The following is a 24610-nucleotide window of genomic DNA, read 5'->3' as shown; positions in this document are numbered from 1 at the left end:
ATTTATAGTCTAGTATCGTACGAAGCCGGTAAAAATTTTTTTTCGCAAGCTTTTATAAATAATTTAAATTAAATATTTTTTTTGACAAAAGAATTTTTTTTGTTCCTTTAGTCCTTGACACTTTAAATATTTAAACTTAATTTTTATATTGTCGTACGAATATTTTATCATTTACTTTTTCTATCTACATATTTATAAACCAGTCGCTCATTTTATTGAGCGTAAGTTTTTTAAATCCTGAGACAAACTGTAGTTAAAAATCTAATGAGTTGTCATTAAATTTTTATATTTTAATATTGACACTATTTACGATTGATACCTCAATATCCTAATCTTTTAAATAATTATTCAATGTATTTATTTATAAACTTACAGTTTACGCTATTATACAAAACGGAATGTTCAGTTCATAGTAATAATTATCAGAGCTCATTTTTTTAATAAAAAACATAAATTATTTATGAGCTCATTAAGTGTCTTTTTTTTTTACTTTTATTTTTTACTAAAAAAATATTCCATTACTATTATCACCATTACAAATATCTACCCTGTTATAATCTAAACTTACTCTCTTCTTTTATTATTTGATTTAAATATAAATGTATCCTAGTTAACTAATAAAGCATTCAGTTTATTACAAATAGTTGCTGCTATCGAAGGATTTTAATTTAAATGAGTTTTGATAAAACTCATTGTCTTAATATTAGTATCAATAAATTACAAAACGATTGTTTCATTACTTTTTCTTCATCATTTCACGAGGAATTATTATCAGTTTGAGAAGACAAATAAATATGGAATAAAAAAAAATTCTTACACTTGGAGAATTTAGAAAAAAGTTCTGGCACTAAACGGTCAAACCGTTTTAATTTAAATAATTTATAATTTTAAATGTACAATTTATCGTCGGTTTTTACTCCTCTTTATTTAAATAATTTATAAGACGGGAGGTAGACTATAAGTATCTCAAAATTTTTAAATGGTAAATTACTCTAATGTGAAAAGTAGAAAATGGTATAAATTCAAGCTCTAAAAATTTATATTTAATTAAATGTCATTTTTTTCTTTTCTTTGCTTTTTGTTATAAAAATTTTAAGGACATTCTCAGACAATATCCTCAGTTTTTAAAAATATTCATTAGCTTCAAATGTCACGACTGGATTTAAATTTTATTGATTAATTTTAAAAAATTGTAGCGTGAATTGAAAAGAAGACAATTGTCGCTGAAATGTAGATTTAAGAAAAAAAATTATTTACAGTTGACATCAATTTAATTTTAACATCAATTTGTTTACCTATTAATAGGCCACCAAAATGCTGACAAAATAATCAAAAATTTTCACCAAAAAGATAAGTATCTGCTTAAAAAACTTGACAGAAACGGCGGCAAAAGTTTAATTACAAAATAATCAAATATATTTTAAAAAGAGAGGGCGGAGGCTGAGAATGTCTTTAATAATTAAAAAATTAATTATGCGCAGCTCTCTTACCATTCATATAACCGATCCATCTTTCAGCAGTTAGTATAAATATTTGATCGTTATTATCAATATCGATAGTATTTAAAAGTAATAATTGATTAATGTGCGTGGAATGATAGTCCCAGCGCGCTAAGTTAGGCGCGCTTTTTAATGTGAAATGTCTTAAGTCATAGGTCGTGCCAGAACCAGTGTCAAATAGTGTAAGCATATTTTTTAACGACACCATACCGCTGTCGAATAATTCTGTTGCTTCATCGGCGTCTTTGCCTGTTGCAATGCACTTAAGATCATACAAACCAATAAGCGAGTAAATAAAACCATTTAATATAAATGAAGACGGTGTAGTTGGATATTCTTCATACCACACAAATTTATCCATAAAATAAGCTGCCACTCCACCTTTTGAAGATGTTATTCTAAATGGTTTCAAGCCTCTCACGGCTGCCTGTAAGTACCTCTCGTCGCCCGAGTGATAGTAAGCTCTTGCGAGAACAGAAATAGCATGTCCTTGACCCATTGCCGAGTACCATCCGGGTTCTAGAACTTCAATACTGCTGGCAACTTTTCTTCTTACGGGGTTCGGCCACCCGCCTGATGTTACGTTTTGATTAGCAACAAACCAACGTGCCGCGTCATAAAATTGCTCCATATGTTCACTTGTCGACAACGTCATATTGTCTATTTTACCTGACCCATACAAAATTATTTTTATTATTTTTAATTTTGATCTTGACAACTTTTTCTTTCCCTTTTCATTTACACTCAAGCCCTTTTGTAAATCGACAACTAAATCTCTAGTAATGCGTTTCCACTGACTATTACTTGCGCCGATTCCGTAATAAATGTGGTTATTTATCGTGTTGAGAACGATATTACTGGTGGTGTAATGAAGGTAATAAGAATCTTTTCTTTCCCGGTGTTGCATCACGACAGTGACACTGCCATTGTCCTTAATAATTAAATCCAGCTTCAAAACAAATGACAAAACATGATCTAGCGTTATTGATATCCCCGAAGTACTCGTTTCCGGAGTACCGAATCTCAAGACATAACTATTGGACTGTACGTCATAATTTCTCGACATCACTGAACCCTGGGGGACTACCCAGGCCTGCTGAACTTTGTCAGCATCTTCAATGATCTTTCGATGCGGCTCGGGCTCGGTTAAGTTTTTACTGTAATGCGATAAAGCAAATTGCGCTATCTGGGTTGGATAATAGTAACCCTGGCTCTCCCATTGGGTTGACATCGGGACACCATCGCTCCCACTGACGCATTTAACGCGCTCACGTACTTCCACATTGTAATTTTCGAATGTCATAAAAACACCACGTGGATCATATTTTGATTTAGGTCGAACTATTTTGGAGTAACTGTGCAACCATTCAAATCTTTCTAGACCATCATAAGTAGCCAATTTCCCATAAACCTAAATAAAGTAAATTTTATTTTTTATTTATTTATTAGACTTTAATAATATATTGTGTGACAAGGGATGAAAACGATTTTAGTGTTACATACAATATTTTTCAAGATTACTTGTAATGGAACTTTAAGTTTCAGTGTCAGCAGCCAGAAACAAGATAATTTAAGACCGATGGTGTCAACTATTAAATTGTCATTTGCAATTAAGCAGAAACAATAATTACTACTTAATATCCACACTAGTTTTTTAAAATTAAATCACAAAGAACTGTCAGTTACGTATATAAAATTACCATCAAACAAATGACAAGTATCAGAGTTTAAATTGCAAAAGCCTTCAGTCAGCGGGCAGAAAAATTTCCACCATATCTATACCGGAAGTTTAAATTCCTGCCCTGTTTAAAAGAAAGTCGCTCTTTTCTCTTATGAGAAAAAACGTATGCGTAATTTTTTTTTTTAAACAGAGGTAAAAATTTCAACTTTTAGGAACCTCCTTGGCGTATAATATACTAATATTTCTTGCCAAGAAATCAAACAAGTTTGTTTCTGCCCGCAGACATTCATAATTAACGCGTTTGCTAATTAATTCGCGGCACTGGACTGAAATTCGCTTCTTCCGACCGCAAAGCCACTGAAACTTAAAGTTTCTTGCTGGTGTATAAAATAAAAATACTGATGACTAACTCGAGCCAATGAGCAAACAAGTAACTTATTAATATAATCAGATAAATCAATAAGTAAAAAGTTTACCTCGAAATACTTATGAATAAATGAAAACGGAATGTAAACTTCATCTCCCTCTCTCCTACACCCTATTAAATATTCTCCATTAATATTACAATCAATCTCTTGATATCCCAGCTCACTATTAGCAAGCCGATCCTACACAAAGAAACCCATATATTTTTAGACACAAAATTAAATTAAAAGTAAGCATACAGTGATCAAGATTAATTAATCTTGGATCAAGAAAATAACAAAATAGGTCGAGTGAACATGGGACAGAGATAAGGGATGAAAATAAATAGACTCACCCTACGAGTCTTCCACTCAGCCGTCCTGATAAGAATGCTACTTCCGCAGTTATTCCATGACGTAAATATAGAGCTAATTACGGCGACGATCAATACAAGAAGGATCGTCTTGAAATTAATTCTCATCATCATATAAAACCTATCGGTAATTTCAAAAATATATTAGTATGTTTACATAAATATATAACCAGTGAGTGATTCATTGTCGTCGGGTACGGTTGATAAAAAACTAACGTCGCAACAGTTACTGTTGTTATTATTTATCACTATTTGAATTTTTAAAAAAATATAAATCTTACTTACATGATAGACACCACGATCCTTCTTGTTCCCGCTTGCCCGTATCACCGGCAGTTACCATCCTCAGTGATATCACATCGTTTGAATAATTACAAGACAAGTGTCACTAAATAACTGAGACATCTGTGGTGTCTACGGTCTGGTTCGACGTCAACCCGCTCACAGCTGACGCACGTCAATGAACATCAGCTCGAACTCGAACCCCAAGTGCTGGTGCTGCTGCTCTCCCAATCCAATCCAATCCAATCCACCTGATAGATGTGATAAAAAAACTACTCTGGTATACCTGCTGTTGCTCAGTCGCGAGGGAGAGCTGCGCATGACAGTTCAAACCTGGCGGGAATTATTTGAACTAAAATTATTGAGACTGTCAAGGGACCCTAGGAAATGTTTAAATTGAGAGAGACAGAGAAGAAGAAAGAGACAGAAATAGTTCAGCAGTCAAGAGTCCGGTGTTTCAACTCAGGGTCTGCTCTTTTTTCTCCCTCATATTTAAGAGAGAAAGGTTTGAATTTTTTTTTATTGAAGATCGTTAATTTTTTGCTGTGCACAGGGCTGTGGGCTGTGTGGGTGCGGATTTTTAAAAAAATAAAATGAGCGTTAAGAGCCAGTGGATTATCAAGCTCTCTCTTTTCTAAGGTTGGTCTTCTATCCAACATCAATGAGACTCAACTCGAGAGTAGTAACATTATTTTACAAGTAAAGAGAAGAGAGGAAGAGGAAAAAGAGTTTCAGTCGACGCCGGATCGTGAGAGTGAGTGGGCGTATTTTCTCGTTTGTAATTTATCTTCAGTATTTTAGTGTCACCTGGATATAACAAGTCGTTTGTTGACGTCAACATCATTTTCAGACTTATGATAGCCAGGAAAAAATAGCTCAGCTCCAGTGTGATTAGTTATCATTTTTCTTGATATTTATATTTTTTTTTTAAATAATAAATAATTTAAAAAACATGAAGCTGGCTTGGATGATTTTTGTGCTGATTTATGGAGCGTTGGGTTTCAATCTCGAGTGGAGGATACCTGTTATCAAACGAGGAAAGAGTGAATCTTATTTTGGATACTCGGTAGCAGAGCACCAAGAAATACTTGAGAATGATAACAAGTCAATAAGCTGGTAAGCTTCAATTAGTTGAGATAATTTAATTTATTTAGTCTTTAGTTTTTCTTTAGGATTTATCACGCTGTAAAAATAGTAGACCTCAACTGGCCTGATAACAGACGCGTGCCTATTTTTTTATTTCAAGATGAGGATGATGTACAAATGATCTTATCGCTTTATGGTTCCCCATTGTGAAGAGTGGGAGTATGAATGAGATAACTAATGCATGACTGGTTTTTTTTATGTTACTGGAGATTTAGATTATAAAAATTAAATGAGAGACGAACTAGAGGTCAAATGGACAAGAACAAGACACATATTTATCATATAAATTTACTATGATGATGTGATAGAGCATGACTGCTTCGTTCATTCTCAGTAAATAAATATTTCTTTGTAAAAACGTATATCTCGGATTAAAACATTGCGCGATGGGTAGATAAATGTCTTAGTCATCTTTTAAGTATTTAAATTTATTTTAATTTTCTCATTTAGGTCATTGTTTCAGTCTCACTTTTATCGGCGTTCAAAATTTTATCTGGTTTTGGTGTTTTTTAAGATGTAGTAACGATAGTTTGAATTTCAGGATTTTGGTCGGCGCACCTTTGGATCAAAATAGACAACCTGGTACCAATAGATCTGGGGCATTGTGGCAGTGTCCATTGACCACTAATTCACGGGATTGTGTTCAAGTTATTACTGATGGTCGACAAGGTAAGTACTCTTATATTTAAATATACTTTTTATATTTTTATATTCTTAACTCTTTAGCGGACTAAAAAAAATTATTTTTATTTTAAAATTCCCGGTAATTATCTAATTTATATTTTTAATCTAATTTCATGAGTGTCAATAGAACACGCGGCAATTTTTTAAATTTTTAAATAAATAAATAAATCAAATGTCAGAATAAAAGTTTAAAAATGCGTATTTTGGTCAAAGAAAAATCAGTAAGCGCATTTTTGGAAATTTATTTACTTTAATTTAAAGTAGAAGTACCAATTGTAACCACTGTACCATTTTTGGACCTTTAATACTTTATTTTAATTAATAAAATTTCCATTGTGATAAAAGTATCTGGGAAGACATTTTTAAATTAATTATCATTCCGTCATTTACAAATTATTCTAATTTTTTAATGTCTAAAACTGGGTCTAAAGTGTCCAAAATTGGTACCAATACCCTATTTATTTATTTAAAATTAATCTCATGTCCGCTGCATTTACACTCATGTAATTTCTTGTCTGTATGATAATAATTATAAAGAGTTCATATATATTTATGTATATATGTGGAGATAAATATTATGTAATTTACAAACAAGTAAAAATGACTCCGTTAAAGGGTTAAAGAATAAAATGAATAAATTAATAGGATATTAAACGCTAGTCTATTAATAAACAGACAGACGTCAGTCTAACAATGGGAATGATTGGTGTAACAGTATATATCATATCATATAGATATTACGTAATATATGTATTTCTATTTCTGTAATATATAATAATTTAATAATATAATATTTATTATTGTTATTATTACAAGTATTAATGTTTAAATTAATTAATGTGTCATATGTAGGTAGATTTACACAATTAATAATATATGTATTAAGCTATAATTAACTATTGCCATTGTTTATTACTAAAAATATAAAGAAAGAAAGTAGTATGTAATTTAAAATCAATGATTATTATTTTATCAATGAAATAATGTTTTAAAAGATTTTTATGATTGTCTCTTAACAGCTGAAGACGGTCTAATTGATCCAAGTAAGTTAATCAATGGGAGATTCTTTGAATGAAAAGACAATAAATATTCAATTTATTTCATTTACTTTTTTTTTATTTATTTCGTTTATATTTTTTCGGGCATTTGCTATGCTCATGTTGTTTTATTATATGAAAGCAAGTAAAATAATTTAGCATGGAATAGCATCATGCATATGCTTCAATGGCACGCTATTTAAATACCGTAATTAAAATAATTATTTAATAAAATTAAATTTAATAATTAAACTAATTTATTTATTATTTATTCAGCACTTGGCTTGTCCGCTTAAATTATTTTAATGCAATATACTAATACTAATTTTACACGAATGTTTACATATTTTATTAAACGCTATCTCATTATCATTGTCACAGTCATTGATCATCATCATGCAAGAGACTGCTAAGAAAATCATAAAAATAAAATACATTACGACAACTAACAATATAATTTTGCAAGAAAATTTTTCATTTTTTATATTCTTGAACAATGAATCCATCATTAATATTTTTATTTTCTATAGATATTGATTCTGATGAATTAATTCCTCCGGGAAACGACGAGATAAAAGACGGACAGTGGCTCGGGGTGACAGTAAGAAGTCAAGGGGTCGGTGGCAAAGTTATGGTCTGCGCCCATCGGCACATAGTAAAAACAGCGGACTCACAGTGGGGGCAAGGACACTGCTACATTTTGACCCAGGACCTCCAGTATGACGATTTGAAAAAACCGTGCTCGGGAAAACCAACGAAGAAAGCTCATGAGCAATTCGGATACTGCCAAGCTGGAACCAGTGGGATACTAACACCAGAGGATCGTGTCGTCATTGGTACACCTGGTCCACACACCTGGCGTGGTACCATGTACGTTTTTACAGTATCAGATGAATTTTTATTGCGTGACAACACTGTCTATAATGCGCCAATGCAAGACGCATCACCTGTCAGCAAGTACAGTTACCTGGGAATGTCTGTCACTGTCGGTAATTTCTTTGGTAAAGGTCTGGCATACGCTTCCGGTGCTCCGAGATCAAATGGAACTGGACAAGTCGTGGTATTGACCCGTCAAAATTCACGTCCTGACATGGATGTCGCACTAATTTTGAATGGCGAGCAATTCGCTTCGAGTTTCGGTTACGAAATAGCCGCTGCTGATGTCAATGGCGATGAAATAACAGATTTGATTGTCTCTGCTCCGTTTTACTTCAATAAAGCTGAAGGTGGTGCTGTTTATATTTACACATCCTTGTGTAGACACAACAAAGATAATGATAAATGTAAGCCAACAAAGCTAGTAGGTCGTGAAGAATCACGTTTTGGATTTGCATTGGCTAACTTACGTGATTTAAATAAAGATGGTTATGAAGATTTAGCTATAGGTGCACCTTACGAAGGCAAAGGCACTGTTTATATTTATCTGGGATCCAAAAATGGAATCATAACAACACCGTCACAAGTTATACATTCAGAAGATACTCCCGTACCTCTACGTACCTTCGGTTACTCGTTGAGCGGTGGAATTGATATGGACAAAAATGGCTACCCTGATTTATTAATTGGTGCTTATGATGATGATGCCGTTGCTCTGCTGCGTGCAAGAAAAATAATCGACATCACTACTTCAGTGCGTTACGCTCGCAAAGATGGCACTTATCAGGACAAAATAGAGGCCATTGACCCAAATAAATTCGGGTGTTCATCAGATCCCACATCAAATCACACGTGTTTTGCTTTTGAAGCCTGCTGCAAAACAGAATCACTGACCCGCAATGAGGGTATGCTTAATCTCAAACTGAATTATCACATCGAAGCTGAAACTTACTCGGGTGTAAAAAAATTCTCGCGTGTCTGGTTTGGTTTTGGTAAAAATAAACCCCATTATATTAATCGTACAGTGACATTAGACCCGACAAAACTGATGCACTGTCAGCGTGAGATCGTTTATTTGAAAGAGAACACGCGTGACATACAATCGCCAATTAAATTCCGCTTGAATTATACCCTAGTACAAGAAGAGCCGATAATGCCAGCCGAGGGTAATTTATTGCCAGACATTAATAATTATCCGATATTAAATCAACAAGAAGCCGCAAGAATATTTGAAGCGACGTTTCAAAAAGATTGCGGTGACAATGAAATATGTGAAAGTGATCTACAAGTTGACGCGAAATTAAATTTATCTGCGTCAGTTGTCAAGCCAAATTTCTATGAATTGTTGTTGGGTGAAGTGGAAGAGGTTGTTGTTGATGTCAGTACTGTCAATATCGGAGAGTCTGCATATGAAGCGCAATTGTTTATAAGTCACTCGCCTAGTCTTAATTACATTGCAAGTAAAAGTAATGAGTCGATTATCTGCAATCTCTATAATTCGACACTAGTAATTTGTTCCATTGGCAATCCGTTCAGAAAAGACAACGCTGTCAATGTTCAAGTAAGATTCGACCCCAAAGGAGTCGAAGACAACGAACCGCAATTGAATTTTGTTATTTTTGCCAACTCAACATCTAAAGAAGTGCAGGAAAAACAACCGGTTCGATTGCAAGCGATCGTACTAAAACGCGCGGAATTGTCAATAAAAGGAAGCGCGAAAACTCAGTGGGCTTATTACGGCGGTCCGGTTGTTGGAGAATCTGCGATAAAACATTTGAATGAAGTTGGCCCTAAAGTATCGCACATGTATGAAGTCTTCAACGAGGGTCCGTGGAAAGTGAGGACCGTCGAAGTTGTTATTTCTTGGCCTTATGAAGTTGCTAATGACAAAAAACACGGCAAGTGGTTGTTGTATCTCGAGGAAATGCCGACAGTGAGTCATGTTGGCGATGGGGAATGCATTTTACCACCTGGTTATGTTGTAAATCCACTGAAATTACTTGGCAGTGTTAGTTACGATGATTTGGATCCATTCCCATCAACGACAAGTCCTCCTGTTAATTATTACCGCAATCGGACAGTTAATCATATCAGAGATCGACGGGATATTGAAAAGGTTGTCAGTACGAGAATGACAACTGATCCTGATGGTCATTCACGGCAAATTGTTTCTATGGTATGTAATCCGGGTTAAAAACTTCGAATTTAATTTAAACTTGAACGTTCCAAGTATTCGATTAAAATTCAATTGGATTTTATCGGAAAAATATTTACGTTATAATTAATTAATTTAAATAAAAATAAATGAATAATTTTTATTTACAGAATTGTAAAACAGGGACTGCTAAATGCTTTGACATTAAATGTATTATTTATAACTTACAACGTAAACAAGAAGCGACAATTACTGTGAAGGCAAGGTATGTATTTAAAAACATTGCCTTTGTATAAACATCAGTCATATGTTTAATAAAACTCTCGAGTATTTAAAATTCATTGACAGTAAAATGACTCATCATATTATTCATTTTCTCTTTACTGTTAACTACAGGCTGTGGAATTCAACGCTCGTCGAGGATTATCCGAAGGTTGACCAGGTTAAAATCGGCTCCAATGCTAGAATCGTAATCCCACCGAACATTGAAATCCAGCAGGAAAATTTAAAAAATGACCAGGCTACGGTACGTATTATTAGTGTTAATTAAATATTGTTATTTTATTAAAATAATTATATTTAATAGGCCGAAACGATAGCGTATCCAGATCTAGGTGATCAGCAAGACAGTGAACCAGTGCCAATTTGGATAATAATAGTCGCTATTTGTGCTGGGTTGTTATTATTGATATTACTGACATTAATATTATGGAAACTAGGATTCTTTAAGAGACGTAGGCCTGATCCTACTCTGTCTGGTAATTTAGAAAAGCATAGAGATGATAATCCAGAGCACGAAGCTTTATTTAAACACTAATTTAATTATTAAAAAAAAAAAATAATTGACATTGAAGAGAAAATTTCCCGAGTGAGAACTTCCAGAGCAAAAAAAATTGATAGCACAAAGATGCCATCTCAATTGCATTTTATATTTATATATAAATATATATATACATACATATACATATTTATATTTATAATTCACGGAATTATTTAAACATCAAGTGTTCTTCGGAAGACAGGATCGTGTTATTACTTACATGGCCGTATGTATTTACCCGCGATTACTTTAATTTTATTGACTAATTAATTAATTATTAATTAAAATAATTGATAATTATGCCTTGCATTTAAGTGATATAAAAAAAAATGATGTCTAACTGATGCGATATTGACGGGAGAATTTTATAGATAATTGATCGCAAAAACACTGGGTGCTGGACGAGTCAGTGTATAAATTTATGTTTCTTTTTTAAAGAGAAAAAAATATTTTTAAGTAAAAGATTTAATCTATGGTGCTAAATGATTTTTTTTATTATTAATCAATAGATTTAAGGTACGAGACCCAGTATCTCATCTGAGGACTAATACTCGTATATTTATATATTTATATATTTATATTTACTAAATATATCTATAAAAATATATGAAAGATGGAGTACTAGTTCACTGATCGGCTACTAGGTCTTTTACCTCAGTGTTTTTGATCACTACCGATATTAAAAATATATATGTATTTTTTCGGATAAAGACTGATGACTTCCGGTGTAAAAACAATTTTTGTTCATAATGAATTTAGATCTAAACATCATGAAATTCAGATCATTACAAATCTGTATAAATTCTAAAATTAATTTCTTACGTCTTTTAATTGAATCAGGATATAAACCTGACTAAATGTTTACTGTATAAATCCTTGTCATATTTGTGACAGAATCTGTTTTATGATGAACTTCAGATCTGAATTCTCTGCATAAAAATTTCTTTACACGGGTTGAACGACTCTGCCCGCTTACATCGATACTAATTACATACAAAGTATTTATATTTATAAAAGAAAAGAAAATGACAGAACAGAAGAAAGAACAAATTACTATTACTATTAAAAGTTATATATCTTCCTCAATATCGTTTTTTAATCATAATCAATAATCATGAGTTCAACACTTCATTTATTACTTAAGTTACATGAGTACAATCATTGGCACTATTTAATACTTTTATTTTAATTAATTTAAGTGAACAATCTAGTGAGTTTGATTGTTTATTTTTAAAATATACTTACTAGTATATTTTTTATAAAAATTTTAATTAATTATTAAAGGCAGCGTTACACATCCATTAGGTTTATTGGATTTTAAAAAATTTATAGATATTTAAATTGTTGTTTTAATTATTAGACAATCAAATTTTGCTAGATTACTTTTTTATTATACTTTTAAATATTTATAGGCGAACATTTTTTATAAATAATTTTTTTTTTTTAATAAAAAATTATTAGTAAATAAGAAAATTTATTCGAGATATAAAACGATAAAATAATCGTTGTAAAAATAATATTTAAATTGTTGACATTTAAAGTCATGTTGATAATTTTAAAAAAAGAGAAAAATTATACTGCATTTTGGTACTTAAATATTTATTAATTACTCACTACTTCATTGTCATTAAACATTTTTTTAGATATTTGATATCTTTGTAAAAAACATTCCCTCGAAAATTCATTCAAGCTTATAATTATTCTAATCTCTATAAATATAAAAACTATTAAGTATCAAAAATGTCTTCCTGCGACTAAAACATTGATCTAGACAATGCAGTAAATTTATTGTAAAAATAGAAAAAAATAATTTTAATATTAATTAAAATTCTAGCAGCGAATTCAATTCAAAATTGAATTTATTATTCAACAATGCAAATAAATTTGATACAATTAAGTATTGATTTAAAACACGTAGACTTTCTTGAGTCTTGCCATTTAAAATCAAATGTTGTTCATTTTTTTTTTTTTTTTTTTTTTTTTTGTAGAGGCCATTGAATCTTAATCACAGCTTGTGCATACTTCATATATTTTTTAAGGAATCACCTGACAATTATTCATATATTTTATGTAAAAAACAAACAAATGTTTCATTTTTATCAACTGTTCTTTGTATCCATTATCTGATACAAATCTATTAGATAAGAAATTGTAATAAAAAAAATGAAAGAAAGTTATTGTAAAATATAAAAAAATAAAAAAAATTTTTTATTCATTTTCTACCTACAAATGTCTATTATTTACAAAATTAAATTAATTATTATATTTATTCTACTTATTACTCAACATGAATGTCTGATATTACCTGATAACTATATTGCTTTCTTAAATAATGGCAGTCTGAGATCATAAATCTGTAATTAATAATTAAATTAAATTTATGACTGAGTAGAGCTTCCGATGTTGCTTATAATAAATTTTAATGTAAAATAAATTATTTACTTGTATAAGAGATAAACAAGCGGAGCAGTGGAAGCGTGCCAGAGAGCATGGGCATCAAGGGTCCAAAATATTGGAGGAAAATCTGCTACCTCTAATAGAGTAACAGCCACAGTCAAGATAGTAAACCACCCGATAAGATAAGAGTGAGTAAGTTTTGAAGAATTACGATACCACCAAATAACTGTGATAAGAAACGTCAAAAATCCTGTAGACAAAAATATTCAATTGTGAAAGTAATTAAAGTTGTAAATTTAATTATCTAAATGATAACATTTGGGTTTAAAAATTTTTTTACTTAATTATTAAATAGTAATTACCAAACACTATATTTATTTTCATATTGTATCCGTAGTTAATTTTTCCTGACCACAAATGGGACAAATGAACGGAGAGCATACTGATGTACCCAAAAGTTATCACAGCAAATAATTTATTATTTTTATAAAATATTCTTATCAGCATACAGTATAAAAGTGTTATGACCATCGTAAATGCACAAGAGTAATCCATTACTTCGGTAAATGGTTTATCTCTCGCGTGGAAAATTGCTGACCAGAACCAAGCATTCAAACAAACCTTCAAAAAATATTTTTCAACTTTAAAATTTACTCGTTAATATTTTTTAAAAATAAAATTTATATTTACGACAGTAAAATAAGTCCAGATTAAAGACATTGGCATAGACGATTTTATTTCCCGACGAAATTTACGGTACATCATAATGTGCGCATAGAAATTCAAAATCGAAAATATTACAGACGCTGGCTCTTGGAATCCGAACATTCTAATAAATGGCCACTGCAAAATAGTAATTTCATTTATTAATTAATTTATTGACAAGTAAATAAATAGGTAACTATAGATTTATATAAATTGGTACCTTGCCATGAAATTGCGGAACTTTAAGTCCATGATCAATAAAATGATTAACTGTTTCCCACATGCAATCATATCGGCAATTTTCTTCACATGACCACGATAAAAATCCACCGTCATCAAATGAGACGATTTCAAATTCCACGTCTGTAAATATTAATTAAAAAAATTTGTAAAAAGCATCTAGAATTTTTGAAAATTTTTTTCTGGTTCCGGTTAACACAATTCAAAATTTTTGAATTTTTTTTAACAAATCAATTTAAAAAAAAAAAAAAACAAAAAAAAAAAAAAAAAAAAATGCATATGTAGAAAATTTGAAAAACTTTTGGCGCAATTTTTTACAATCTATCGATTTGAAAAAATTTAAAAATTATTAGACATCAGATAAAATGAGTGTCATAATTTTTTCAAAATATTTAAAGTACTTACAAAAAATGAAAACAGAAGTTTTATATTTACTTACTGTGCTTACAACTACTGGAATAACAAACAAGTAAACATTGCCTGTAAAATTGTGATCTATCACCCGTAGAAGCTGATACATTTGTAAATATAAATATATGTATAAATAAAATTAATAAAAACTTTGTCATGTCTACGGGTTGTCAAAAAGTTACTCCAAAAATTAAAAATCCACTCAAACAAAATTATTTTTAATTCAAAAATTTAACTGTCATCGTAGTAGATAATTAAAAAATTTTAAATTGATCATTTTTTATTTATCTAAATACTAATTAACGATACATTTTTTGACACTTATCAATTATTACACAACACAAATTACATGTTTTGTATTTTTTTTTTAAAGGCTGACGTTCATGTCAAAAAAAGTCGCGCGCGGGAAATTTGAATTTCCAAATGTCACCGACAAAAAATAATGACTCAAATTATATTATTATTTTATTTACAGTAATTAATATTTGAATTTAATTATTTTCACAGATTAATTGATTAAAAATAATTTATTAAATCGATTAATAAAATTAAAATAATCGTTAATTGTAAACAAGACTTAAAATTTAAAGAACTCGTCACCTCGTGTGGCGACATCGCGTTAGAGGCATAGCCGTCAGAGTTACATTCGTCCGTGATATCTCGAGTTGTGACAATTGGATTAACAGCCGACCTAAAAAAATAAAATTATTTTATTTACTTCCTCAATAATACCTCAATATCCAATTAGTCATAATACAAATTACAGTAACGCAGCCATACTTCAAAGTGACAGCTAAAAAACCTGAGATTTTAAAAACAAAAATAAAAAACAAAGTAACGTAAAGTAAAAAGTGAAGGTGTTGTGAAATTTGAGCAGTTGTATAGAAAAAGTAAAAGAAAAAAATCTAAAATGGTTCAACAGTACCAGTCACCCGTACGGGTCTACAAACACCCATTTGCACTTGTTATGCTGGTGCGTTTATTATTATAGATAGTGTTTGTAGCCTTCAAATAATTATCCTGTCATCAAACATTCATCTCTCGTACCAGCTACCTACTTTCTTCTAACTTATAGTATGTATAATAAGCATGTGAACGCGGGTATATAATGCCAATGCCAATTTATACTGCACGCCGTTAAATAGTAAACAGTATAAAGTTTAACTTTTTACCTTATGCACATTTACTTTGTTTATTTCTTTACTTTAAAACTTATTTAATGTCAAAGGTCAGTCTTTGAACTTGAACTAAAACCTTGATATTCACAAACAATAACAGTTTTGATTTTTAAAATACTTGACATGTTAATTTACATACTGGATTTATTTTTAAAAAAATATTTACGCAGAAAAAAATTATTTCTTGGTACAAAAATTTCTATTCGCCCTAAGAAATTTTTTGTACTTTAAATTGAAAGCAAAAATTTTTACAAAAATAAAAACTAAAAATATGCACATGTAGAAAATTTAAAAAACTCCAAGTGTAATTTTTTTTTTTTATAATTTAGGGTTTTGAAAAAATTTTAATAGTTATCAGAGTCAGCTAACTTCAGAATCATATTTTTTTGGAGCGAGAAAATCCTTTTTTTCTGTGTATGTAATTAAATATATGATGCTAAAAGTAGCAGTCATTAGAAAAATTTATTTATTTTTAATAAAAAAAAGTAAATACCGACAGAGAAAAATTTTAAAATCCTTGTGAAGAATTTCAAAAACTTTGTGTAGATTTTTTAAAAAATTTAGCTGGTAATTAAAAACATTTAAATTGTGAGATGTCGGCTACTTTCAGCATCATTTAAATACTTGATCATTACATACTTCACTTATCATTATTCATTATTCATAAATCATCAACAGTTTTCCTCTTACTTTTTTTTTATCAATGCTTGTGGCTTGTCAAGCTTGTAAGTAGCTTGACTTTTCTAAAAAAAATATATATATATATACATATATATTTATTATATTGTAAGGTATTTATATTAATATAGAATAAGGGCTTAAATTATTTTGATTGGTCATAATAAAGCTATTCATCATCGTAATTTACAGACACGCTATTGATTATAGCAATCATTTGATATGACCATAGTCAATCATTAAAATACTAGAGACTAGATATACATTCATATATATATATATATATATATATATATATATATATATATATATATATATATATATATATATATATATATATATATATAGATATAGATATAGAAACTTGTTAGCTAGATAGTAATTACTGCCTACTTTATTTCTGTTTTTTTTATATACGATAAAAAAAAAGGCGTACGAGAAAAGATTCCCCACATGTCCACAAATTCCAGTATTTGTTGGATGTGACGTTACGAAAGATGAAGAAAGTCAAGGTGGAGCAATCAGAACTACTGAGAGACGATGCAAACTCAATGTTGAAGCTCCTTATATTTTAAAAAAGGTTTTTTTTTTTATTTATTTATTAATTATAATTAGCGCACTGTAAAAAATTGGGAATGAATTCCGACCAGATACAGATTTCAAATCCGAATTTACTCCTTCACCTGGCGTTTTAAAAAAATCACTCTGCATACGGGGTTTAAATTTAAAAATCAACTCCCCTTCGGAGTAAATTTAACTCCGAATTCCCGCCACAAATTTTTTACAGTGTAGTAGTGATAGTAATTAATTTATTAGAATAATATTTTTAAAAATTTAACAGATTATCGGAGTTGACTATGTGTACTTTGTACAAAAAAATGTCTTAGACAGACGTAATAGTATTTTAGAAATTGAAGCATGGAATGAAAGTTTTTCATCACGAGTTACAGTTATTGAAAAATGTAGATACTTTGTAAGTAATTTTATTAATTATTCATTATCATTTCAATAAATAATAAAATTATCATATAAATTAATTAATTGTGATTGATATCTTAGATACATCCGGAAAATAGCGAGTGGACATGTTTCGAGCAGACAGCGAGTTTGGATATCAAAAATTTCTTCGGCTTTGAAAACTCAATGGAAAAATTAGCCATGAAACAGTACGCCCAAAATATAGCCAAGGTTTTACATTAATTACTTATTTAAAAATACAGAGTAATTACTTAATAATAAATAAGTTTTATTGATTTTAATTTTTTAGGGTAAAGAAATAATTGAATATTTTATAAATGAATTGAAAGAACAAGGGGTAACTTACGTCGCGCCATGGGTTGAACCTGAAAAAGTTCCTACTCCAGATGACGAAAAAACGTCAGTAATATTTTTAAAATTTTATTATTTTGAAATTAAATTAGACAATTTATTTAAATCAATTTTTTTCTTTAGCGTCGAGACTGAAGAAAGCAACGATCAAAATACCGTCGAAACAGAAACGAAATTGCCGACGAACAAAGAAATAAAACTATCCTCTGATTATATAGAAAGATATTTAGGTAAATTAGATTTAATGCAAGAGAGCAAGTTGTTGCAGTTACGTCAAAGTATTCAAGAACTGCGAGGCGCATCAGTGCCAAATGACGCCACATTGTTGCGATTTTTACGTGCACGTGAATTTATGGTTGATAAAGCTAAAGAAATGTTGACCCAATCACTTCATTGGCGTAAGAAATTTCAAATTGATAAATTACTTGATGAATACGAGGCTCCGCGGGTCGTAAAAGATTATTTCCCCGGCGGATGGCATCATTGCGACAAGGGTGAGATATAAAAAAAGTCGATAAAACTATTGAGTTAAAAAAAAAACTAGTACTATATGTAAATTATTGTCTATAATAGACGGCCGTCCACTTTATATTTTACGACTTGGACAAATGGACGTCAAGGGTTTGCTTAAATCGATCGGTGAAGATGAATTATTGCTGCTGGTATGAAAATTACCCTGCTATTATTTTTATTATTATTCGTCGAACACAAGTTTGAAACTTCAACCAGCATTAAATAATTTATTTAAATACTTCCAGGCTTTACATATTTGCGAGGAAGGACTGTCACTAATGGAAGAAGCAACAACTGTCCTAGGACACCCGGTGTCTCAGTGGTGTCTGCTTATCGATCTTGAAGGATTGAATATGCGTCATTTATGGCGTCCAGGTATTAAAGTAAGTGAACATCAATAAATAACTACCTCTCGTTCAAATAAAAAAAAAAAAAATGAGTAAATATTATTGATAAAAAATAATTGCAGGCTTTACTGCGAATAATTGAAATCGTCGAAGCAAATTACCCAGAAACAATGGGTAGAGTTTTGATAATTCGCGCTCCGAGATGTTTCCCAATTCTTTGGACATTAATTAGTACATTTATACGTAAGTTGAATTGATTATGCTGTTGATTGGGTAAAGATAAAAATTAATTAATGAGCGGATGGTGATTTCAGATGAAAATACCAGAAACAAATTTATATTTTACTGCGGAAGTGATTATCAAGAACAGAATGACGGAGGCCTGACGGATTACATCGACGCTGAATATATTCCCGATTTTCTTGGCGGCCCATCCGAGGTAATGGAATTGAATTCCGATAATTTATTTCTGGATGTAAAGCAAAAGATTTAGTACTCGATCACTCCATATATTTTTTACATGAGTGATCGGGGACTAGTTCTCTGATCAGGTACTGGGTCTCACTTTAATTATATTTTAATAAAACTTTGATAAACTGATAGGACAGTATTTTGGTTGATGAATTGACCATACCAGCTCGGTATTACTCTAACATCGTGACAAGTAATAACGTAAGATTAATTTATTAAAAAAAGAACAAAAGAAAAAAAATTAATAAATTTATGATGCAATGTATCACGTTTTTTATCATCATTATCACGTGCAAGAAATGTATTCGTTGTATTAAATCGTTCACTCGTGCAACGTGACGTTTTTTAAAATTACACATCTAGACAACGCACGAAACTGTCTTTAAATTTTTAAATTGCCGATTAAAATCTTTTGTCTCACAATACTTGTTGTCTAATTGTCGTATCAGATAATGTCTCATACAAAACATTAATTACACATCTTACAATGACAAACATTTACATATTTGATATATTTTTGTAAGCGTAGAATGAATGCAGTGTGTCATTTTTTAAAATAATCGATGGAAGCCTTATTTTTAAATAGTTATTGAATATGTACTGTATGTCACATATTATTTTAGACTTATGTTATGGAAGGGGGAGTGGTGCCCAAGAATTTATACAGATTGGATCTAGAAGCAGCCTCTAATGATCATGAGCACAGTTTATATCATTCTATCAGTTTAGCACACGGTCAGGTTCATCACGTTGCTATCAATACCAATGACCCTGGTGCTGTGCTCACTTGGGACTTTGATGTCATGCGTCACAATGTTATCTTCACTGTTTTGTATGAAAAACCAGATGCCGCAAACACCAACGGTAATTATTTAATTACTGATAAAAAATATATTTTATTGATATATTTATTTTTTGTAACAGAATCATTGGAAGTTACTTCAGCTGACTCAGATTCATTGAAAGAGTGGAAAGAAGGCGTTAATTGTGTCAAAGTTGAATCGAGTGTTGTCTGTCATGATGGAGAAAGTATTCAGGTAAAAAAAAAAATTTTTTTTTATTTAATTTTACCCTAGTTTTGAAAAAGTTAAAAAAAAAAGTTCCACTCAAAGTTCTAATCTGTCTCAAGTTTAAAAGTTCCACATGTCGAACTTTTTTAGAACGAATTTGTTTATACGGGTAATTTTACTTTTTTTTTTAATCTTCAAGTATTTGATAACGGGTCAATATGACCCAGCTATAAAAAGATAAAATATTTGAATGTGGGGGAAAATGAGCACTGTTAAAAAAAATATTAAATTTTTTTTAAATTTTAGGGCACACACATAATTCAAGAACCTGGAACTTATATTTTGCAATGGAAAAATCCAGATGAGGGTGAATTTCTTCCTTCTATCAGCTCACACAAAGCTCAACTAATGTACTTCTATGAAGTATTACCATCTGCGCATTATCGGTAATTATTTTAAATAAATAAAAGTATACTCCTTACTCAATTCATATATTTATCATTAAAATTTAACAGGGGATCAATGATGAGTCTTCAGTCGGCTGTAAGTGGACGCTCTTTTGCAAGCTCTTCGTTGTCCAGATGAGAGATAGATCTCCTTCGTAAAGGAATCAGTATTGATCCTATTCCTGATACGTAAAAATAATAACAATTACAATAATAACAAATTTAATATACAAGTCAATTCACAATAATGCAGAAGTAAAGTCAATTTTTATTTAAAATCAATTTAATTATCATTGAAATTAACTGATTTAATAATTGTGTCAAATCAATATCGACCGTAAATAATATTGATTAATTAACAAATTATTAATTTTACAAAAAAAAATAATACTAATAATATACATACAGTTAAAAGGTGTTGGGAGTTATACGTTGACAAATTATTTTCATACATAAAAATATGAAGTAGATACGTAAAAGAATTAATATAAAAATTATTAATCATTGCTCCATATTAATAAGTAATGAAACATAAATATATATACATATATTTTTAATTTAAAAGAAGAAAGAATAATAAAATTTATAAGTAAAATTTATAACTGATCTCTTCCATCGCAGGAATACAAAGAAATTATGTAAATAAATAAAAAATATATAAATTTATTGATTAATGAGAATTAATCAAGAGCAAGATCAATTAAATCTGACGAACCGGTATATTAAGTATTTTAAAAATATAAAATTATATATAAAGATAATAAAAGTTTAATATATTTGTTGAGATATATAAAGAGGGCGATATTAAATTCTATCCGTCCGTCAGATAATTGCTGTAGTTTTAATCAAAATGATTATTAATTATTAATGATAAATTTTAAGTCGATGCCAATAGAATTGATCAATTAGATTGCTACGTAATTTTATTAGTGACAATATTTGTAGTTTAAATTTTTTTAGCTATTGCTTAAGTAGATTGCAGTTTTATATTAATTATTTTCATATATTGATATTGATATTGATATTAATAGTATTTTTATCAGCAATCATTGTAACAATAATATAATTAATCACTATTTTATTTACAATTATTTTTTTTTAAAAAATCGTTAGTCAACTATCGAAAGATCTACGTATTTTTTTGGAGTTCTATAGATTTATTAGCAATTGATATCAATCACGACGAATTACAAATAAAAATAAAATCACTAGGTGATTAGTAAATAATAAAGTTATTAAAAAATTGATAATTAGATAAAAATAAATTAATAAATCGAGTTGATCGTTGGAAATAAATTTTTATTTTAAATAAAATAGAAATTTCATTAATGTTTAAAAGTATGAACAAACGAAATTCGTTTAATTATGAAATTTTATTAAAATAAATAGACTTGTTTTGACATAAAACGTAAATATTATCAAGCATTTTAAATCCATGACGAGAATTTAAAGTAAATGAAACAAAAATAGCATTTGTTGCATTTAAAAAAAAAATAATTATTCTTTTCTGTTAGAAATTTAATTTATGATTATGTATTATAAAAATAAATATAACAAATGTTACAATTTCACTGTCTTTATTTTTTTATATACAAATAAATTTTATTTATTTTTTTCTCTTACTAAAGTATCAAAAACTTCACCTCTTTTGTTTAAATAATTAGTTTGCTTATTTATGATAAGTTATTTTTAAATAAATATAATCAGTTACTTCTTATCTTCTTTTAAATTCATATTTTCTTTCATAAAATAGATCTGTTTTATAGCTGCCTGAATTAACAATCCACGCAACTGTCTCTAGAAATTATATTTTAAATAAATAATATATGAAAATATTAACTATCAAATTAAAAGACCCAATTATTGACAGGATATGTCGACTTTATTTTATGTAATTATCCAAAGTAAATCATTCAGTCCTTTTTTAAAAAATTATCAATTTTTGAATTATTTAAGAAAATCAGTGGCTCTGTTTTTTAAAAAATTATTTAAAAGTTTTGCAAAAGAAACTTGGCCTATATATTAAAATTGAAGATAAAAAAAATTGATGAAGAATCTTAGAAAATTTTAAATTTGAAAATTAAAATGAATGAATTTCTCTTGTCAATAATTGTGGCTTTCACTATTTATGATTTAATTACTAATAATTAAATACTGTTGTATTTTATGTAACGACATAATTATAAAATAAATGAATTTTTAATTTATATTTTAGTTTTTTTATTAATTTAAAAAAAAAAGAAATTTAAAAAATCTTGCAGTCTGATAATAAGTGACACCAGAACAGCAAGTTAATTGTAATTTTTATTTTTTTATTCTTAATTATCATTATTATTTATACACGTAATGTTTTTTTCAAACATACTGCAATTTAAAAATTATATTTTAAATAAGCGCGCGCTTTTATGAACTGCGCGTAGAACGCCACCACATTTTCAACAGCTAAATGATTGATAAAAAGCAAGTGAGTTGATAGAAGTAAATAAATAAAAATATCCATCTTCAATGTAATTAATTAATTAATTAAATATAAGTGGTACAGTAATTAAGCACAAATTTCTTCGTCGAATGCAGTTTAAATTTGAAAAATAATTTATTGAAAAGTTATATTTTAAACTAAAATATTTTTACTAACCAAAAAATATCTCCAGGTAAACTATTATATTATTACTGTCCAATAGTCATCTGATACACGTACTCTGTTTAAAAGAATTAGAAGAATCTAAACTATTATTTGACATCTGAAACACACGTGCTCTCACGCACACGGAACTTACAGGTTTGTTAAGAAAAAGAGAAGAAATTTTTTTCCGATGCTTTCGTGTGCCAGCATTTTTTCAATAACTTGTCTAATATCTCCAAAGACAAGAGATATCCAATAGAGACCAGAATTTTATCAAGACCGCTGTCTCAAAAATTCCATAGAAAATCGAGACTTGTCCAAGAAATTCATAGCTCCTTGACACTTTAGACAAATCAATCAAGAAGTGTCAAATAATAGTCTAGATTTGTTTAATTTTTTTAAACAGTGACTCTGTTGTGATATAGAAAAAGAAACTTAAGTGCTTGTAAAATAAAATTACATATTTATAAATTTTATTATTTTACAGATTTTCCAATTCGTTGCTATTTGACCTTCAGCATAATAACAGATAGAAATTCACCGGGTGATGAAAAAATTAAATCCGTGAGCGCATTGAGATCTGAAGTTACAAGCAACAAGTACACGCATTTGAATTTAAACTATTATTATTTTATAAAATGGCGAAACATCATGCGGATTTAATATTCTGTCGAAAACAGCCGGGTGTTGGTATGTTTAATTTATTTTTTCATTAAATTAAATGAATCAGAGATAAATATTTGATGAATTTCGTTGTTCTTTAGCTATTGGACGTTTGTGCGAAAAATGCGATGGAAAATGTGTGATTTGCGACAGCTATGTACGTCCTTGCACCCTCGTAAGAGTTTGTGACGAATGTAACTATGGTTCCTATCAAGGACGATGTGTTATTTGTGGAGGGCCAGGAGTCTCGGATGCTTATTACTGTAAAGAATGTACTATTCAAGAAAACGACGTATGTATTTCTTTTTTTTTATTCATTTTTCCCGTTCGCTAACTAATTTACTATTTTTTTTTTTTTTTACAGAGAAACGGATGCCCAAAAATAGTTAACTTGGGCAGTTCTAAGACTGACCTGTTCTACGAAAGGAAAAAATATGGATTTAAAAAACGTTAAATTTAATAAATTATACTAATAATGATAATTTTCAAATTTTGATAATTAAATAAAAAAATAGACATCTTGACAAACTTGTAATAATTAATGCCCAATCTCCTTCTATCCTAATTCTCCTTCCAATGAACGCGTCGTAATTTTCCGTGTCAACAGACAGAAGAATTTCCCTTTCAATGATTGATTTTTT

The 24610-nt window shown here is 29.5% G+C and overlaps 5 protein-coding genes across 13 annotated transcripts; 3 read left to right on the top strand and 2 right to left on the bottom strand.

The window, feature by feature from the left end:
• Positions 1 to 341: 341 nt before the first annotated feature.
• Positions 342 to 4488, bottom strand: LOC103572179 (D-glucuronyl C5-epimerase B). The gene is made up of 4 exons (XM_008550658.2): positions 4244 to 4488; positions 3941 to 4079; positions 3657 to 3788; positions 342 to 2910 (listed from the first exon to the last, which is right to left on the bottom strand). Coding segments are annotated over exons 1-4 (1716 nt in total). The 5' UTR covers positions 4246 to 4488; the 3' UTR covers positions 342 to 1467.
• A 150-nt stretch (positions 4489 to 4638) lies between these two features.
• LOC103572177 (integrin alpha-PS1) lies at positions 4639 to 12817 on the top strand. Of its 6 annotated transcripts, none has more exons than XM_008550654.2 (8): positions 4639 to 4745; positions 4880 to 5356; positions 5928 to 6055; positions 7090 to 7113; positions 7638 to 10159; positions 10309 to 10403; positions 10535 to 10664; positions 10725 to 12817. In XM_008550654.2, exons 2-8 carry the CDS (start codon positions 5193 to 5195, stop codon positions 10953 to 10955), a joined length of 3294 nt encoding a protein of 1097 aa, XP_008548876.1. In that variant the 5' UTR covers positions 4639 to 4745; positions 4880 to 5192; the 3' UTR covers positions 10956 to 12817. The 6 variants fall into 6 exon arrangements, with proteins under 6 accessions (XP_008548876.1, XP_008548877.1, XP_014300801.1 ...); XM_008550655.2 differs by having other exon boundaries at positions 4662 to 4994; positions 5091 to 5356; XM_014445315.2 differs by having other exon boundaries at positions 4662 to 5014; positions 5091 to 5356.
• A 92-nt stretch (positions 12818 to 12909) lies between these two features.
• LOC103572176 (post-GPI attachment to proteins factor 3) lies at positions 12910 to 15051 on the bottom strand. 2 transcript variants are annotated; one of them, XM_008550650.3, is made up of 7 exons: positions 14740 to 15051; positions 14281 to 14423; positions 14046 to 14198; positions 13718 to 13976; positions 13401 to 13605; positions 13264 to 13312; positions 12910 to 13004 (listed from the first exon to the last, which is right to left on the bottom strand). In XM_008550650.3, exons 1-7 carry the CDS (start codon positions 14867 to 14869, stop codon positions 12993 to 12995), a joined length of 951 nt encoding a protein of 316 aa, XP_008548872.1. In that variant the 5' UTR covers positions 14870 to 15051; the 3' UTR covers positions 12910 to 12992. The 2 variants fall into 2 exon arrangements, with proteins under 2 accessions (XP_008548872.1, XP_008548871.1); XM_008550649.3 differs by having other exon boundaries at positions 12910 to 13312.
• A 298-nt stretch (positions 15052 to 15349) lies between these two features.
• LOC103572174 (protein real-time) lies at positions 15350 to 22120 on the top strand. Of its 2 annotated transcripts, XM_008550648.3 has the most exons (14): positions 15350 to 15684; positions 16998 to 17147; positions 17409 to 17540; positions 17627 to 17755; positions 17835 to 17944; positions 18020 to 18390; positions 18470 to 18558; positions 18655 to 18792; positions 18879 to 18999; positions 19071 to 19195; positions 19851 to 20091; positions 20152 to 20264; positions 20544 to 20683; positions 20753 to 22119. In XM_008550648.3, exons 1-14 carry the CDS (start codon positions 15622 to 15624, stop codon positions 20820 to 20822), a joined length of 1992 nt encoding a protein of 663 aa, XP_008548870.1. In that variant the 5' UTR covers positions 15350 to 15621; the 3' UTR covers positions 20823 to 22119. The 2 variants fall into 2 exon arrangements, with proteins under 2 accessions (XP_008548870.1, XP_053598796.1); XM_053742821.1 differs by having other exon boundaries at positions 19851 to 20264; positions 20753 to 22120.
• A 992-nt stretch (positions 22121 to 23112) lies between these two features.
• On the top strand, positions 23113 to 24491 carry LOC103572173 (PHD finger-like domain-containing protein 5A). Of its 2 annotated transcripts, none has more exons than XM_008550646.2 (4): positions 23113 to 23334; positions 23794 to 23996; positions 24071 to 24261; positions 24334 to 24491. In XM_008550646.2, the coding sequence occupies exons 2-4, from the start codon at positions 23945 to 23947 to the stop codon at positions 24421 to 24423; spliced, it is 333 nt and encodes a 110-aa protein (XP_008548868.1). In that variant the 5' UTR covers positions 23113 to 23334; positions 23794 to 23944; the 3' UTR covers positions 24424 to 24491. The 2 variants fall into 2 exon arrangements, with proteins under 2 accessions (XP_008548868.1, XP_014300741.1); XM_014445255.2 differs by lacking the exon at positions 23113 to 23334 and adding an exon at positions 23387 to 23462.
• Positions 24492 to 24610: the final 119 nt, after the last annotated feature.

The sequence above is a fragment of the Microplitis demolitor genome, chromosome 2, assembly GCF_026212275.2.
Source record: "Microplitis demolitor isolate Queensland-Clemson2020A chromosome 2, iyMicDemo2.1a, whole genome shotgun sequence".
Lineage (NCBI taxonomy): Eukaryota > Metazoa > Arthropoda > Insecta > Hymenoptera > Braconidae > Microplitis > Microplitis demolitor.
Note: the sequence above shows the minus strand (reverse complement) of the source record. Positions and strands in the feature narration are given on the sequence as shown.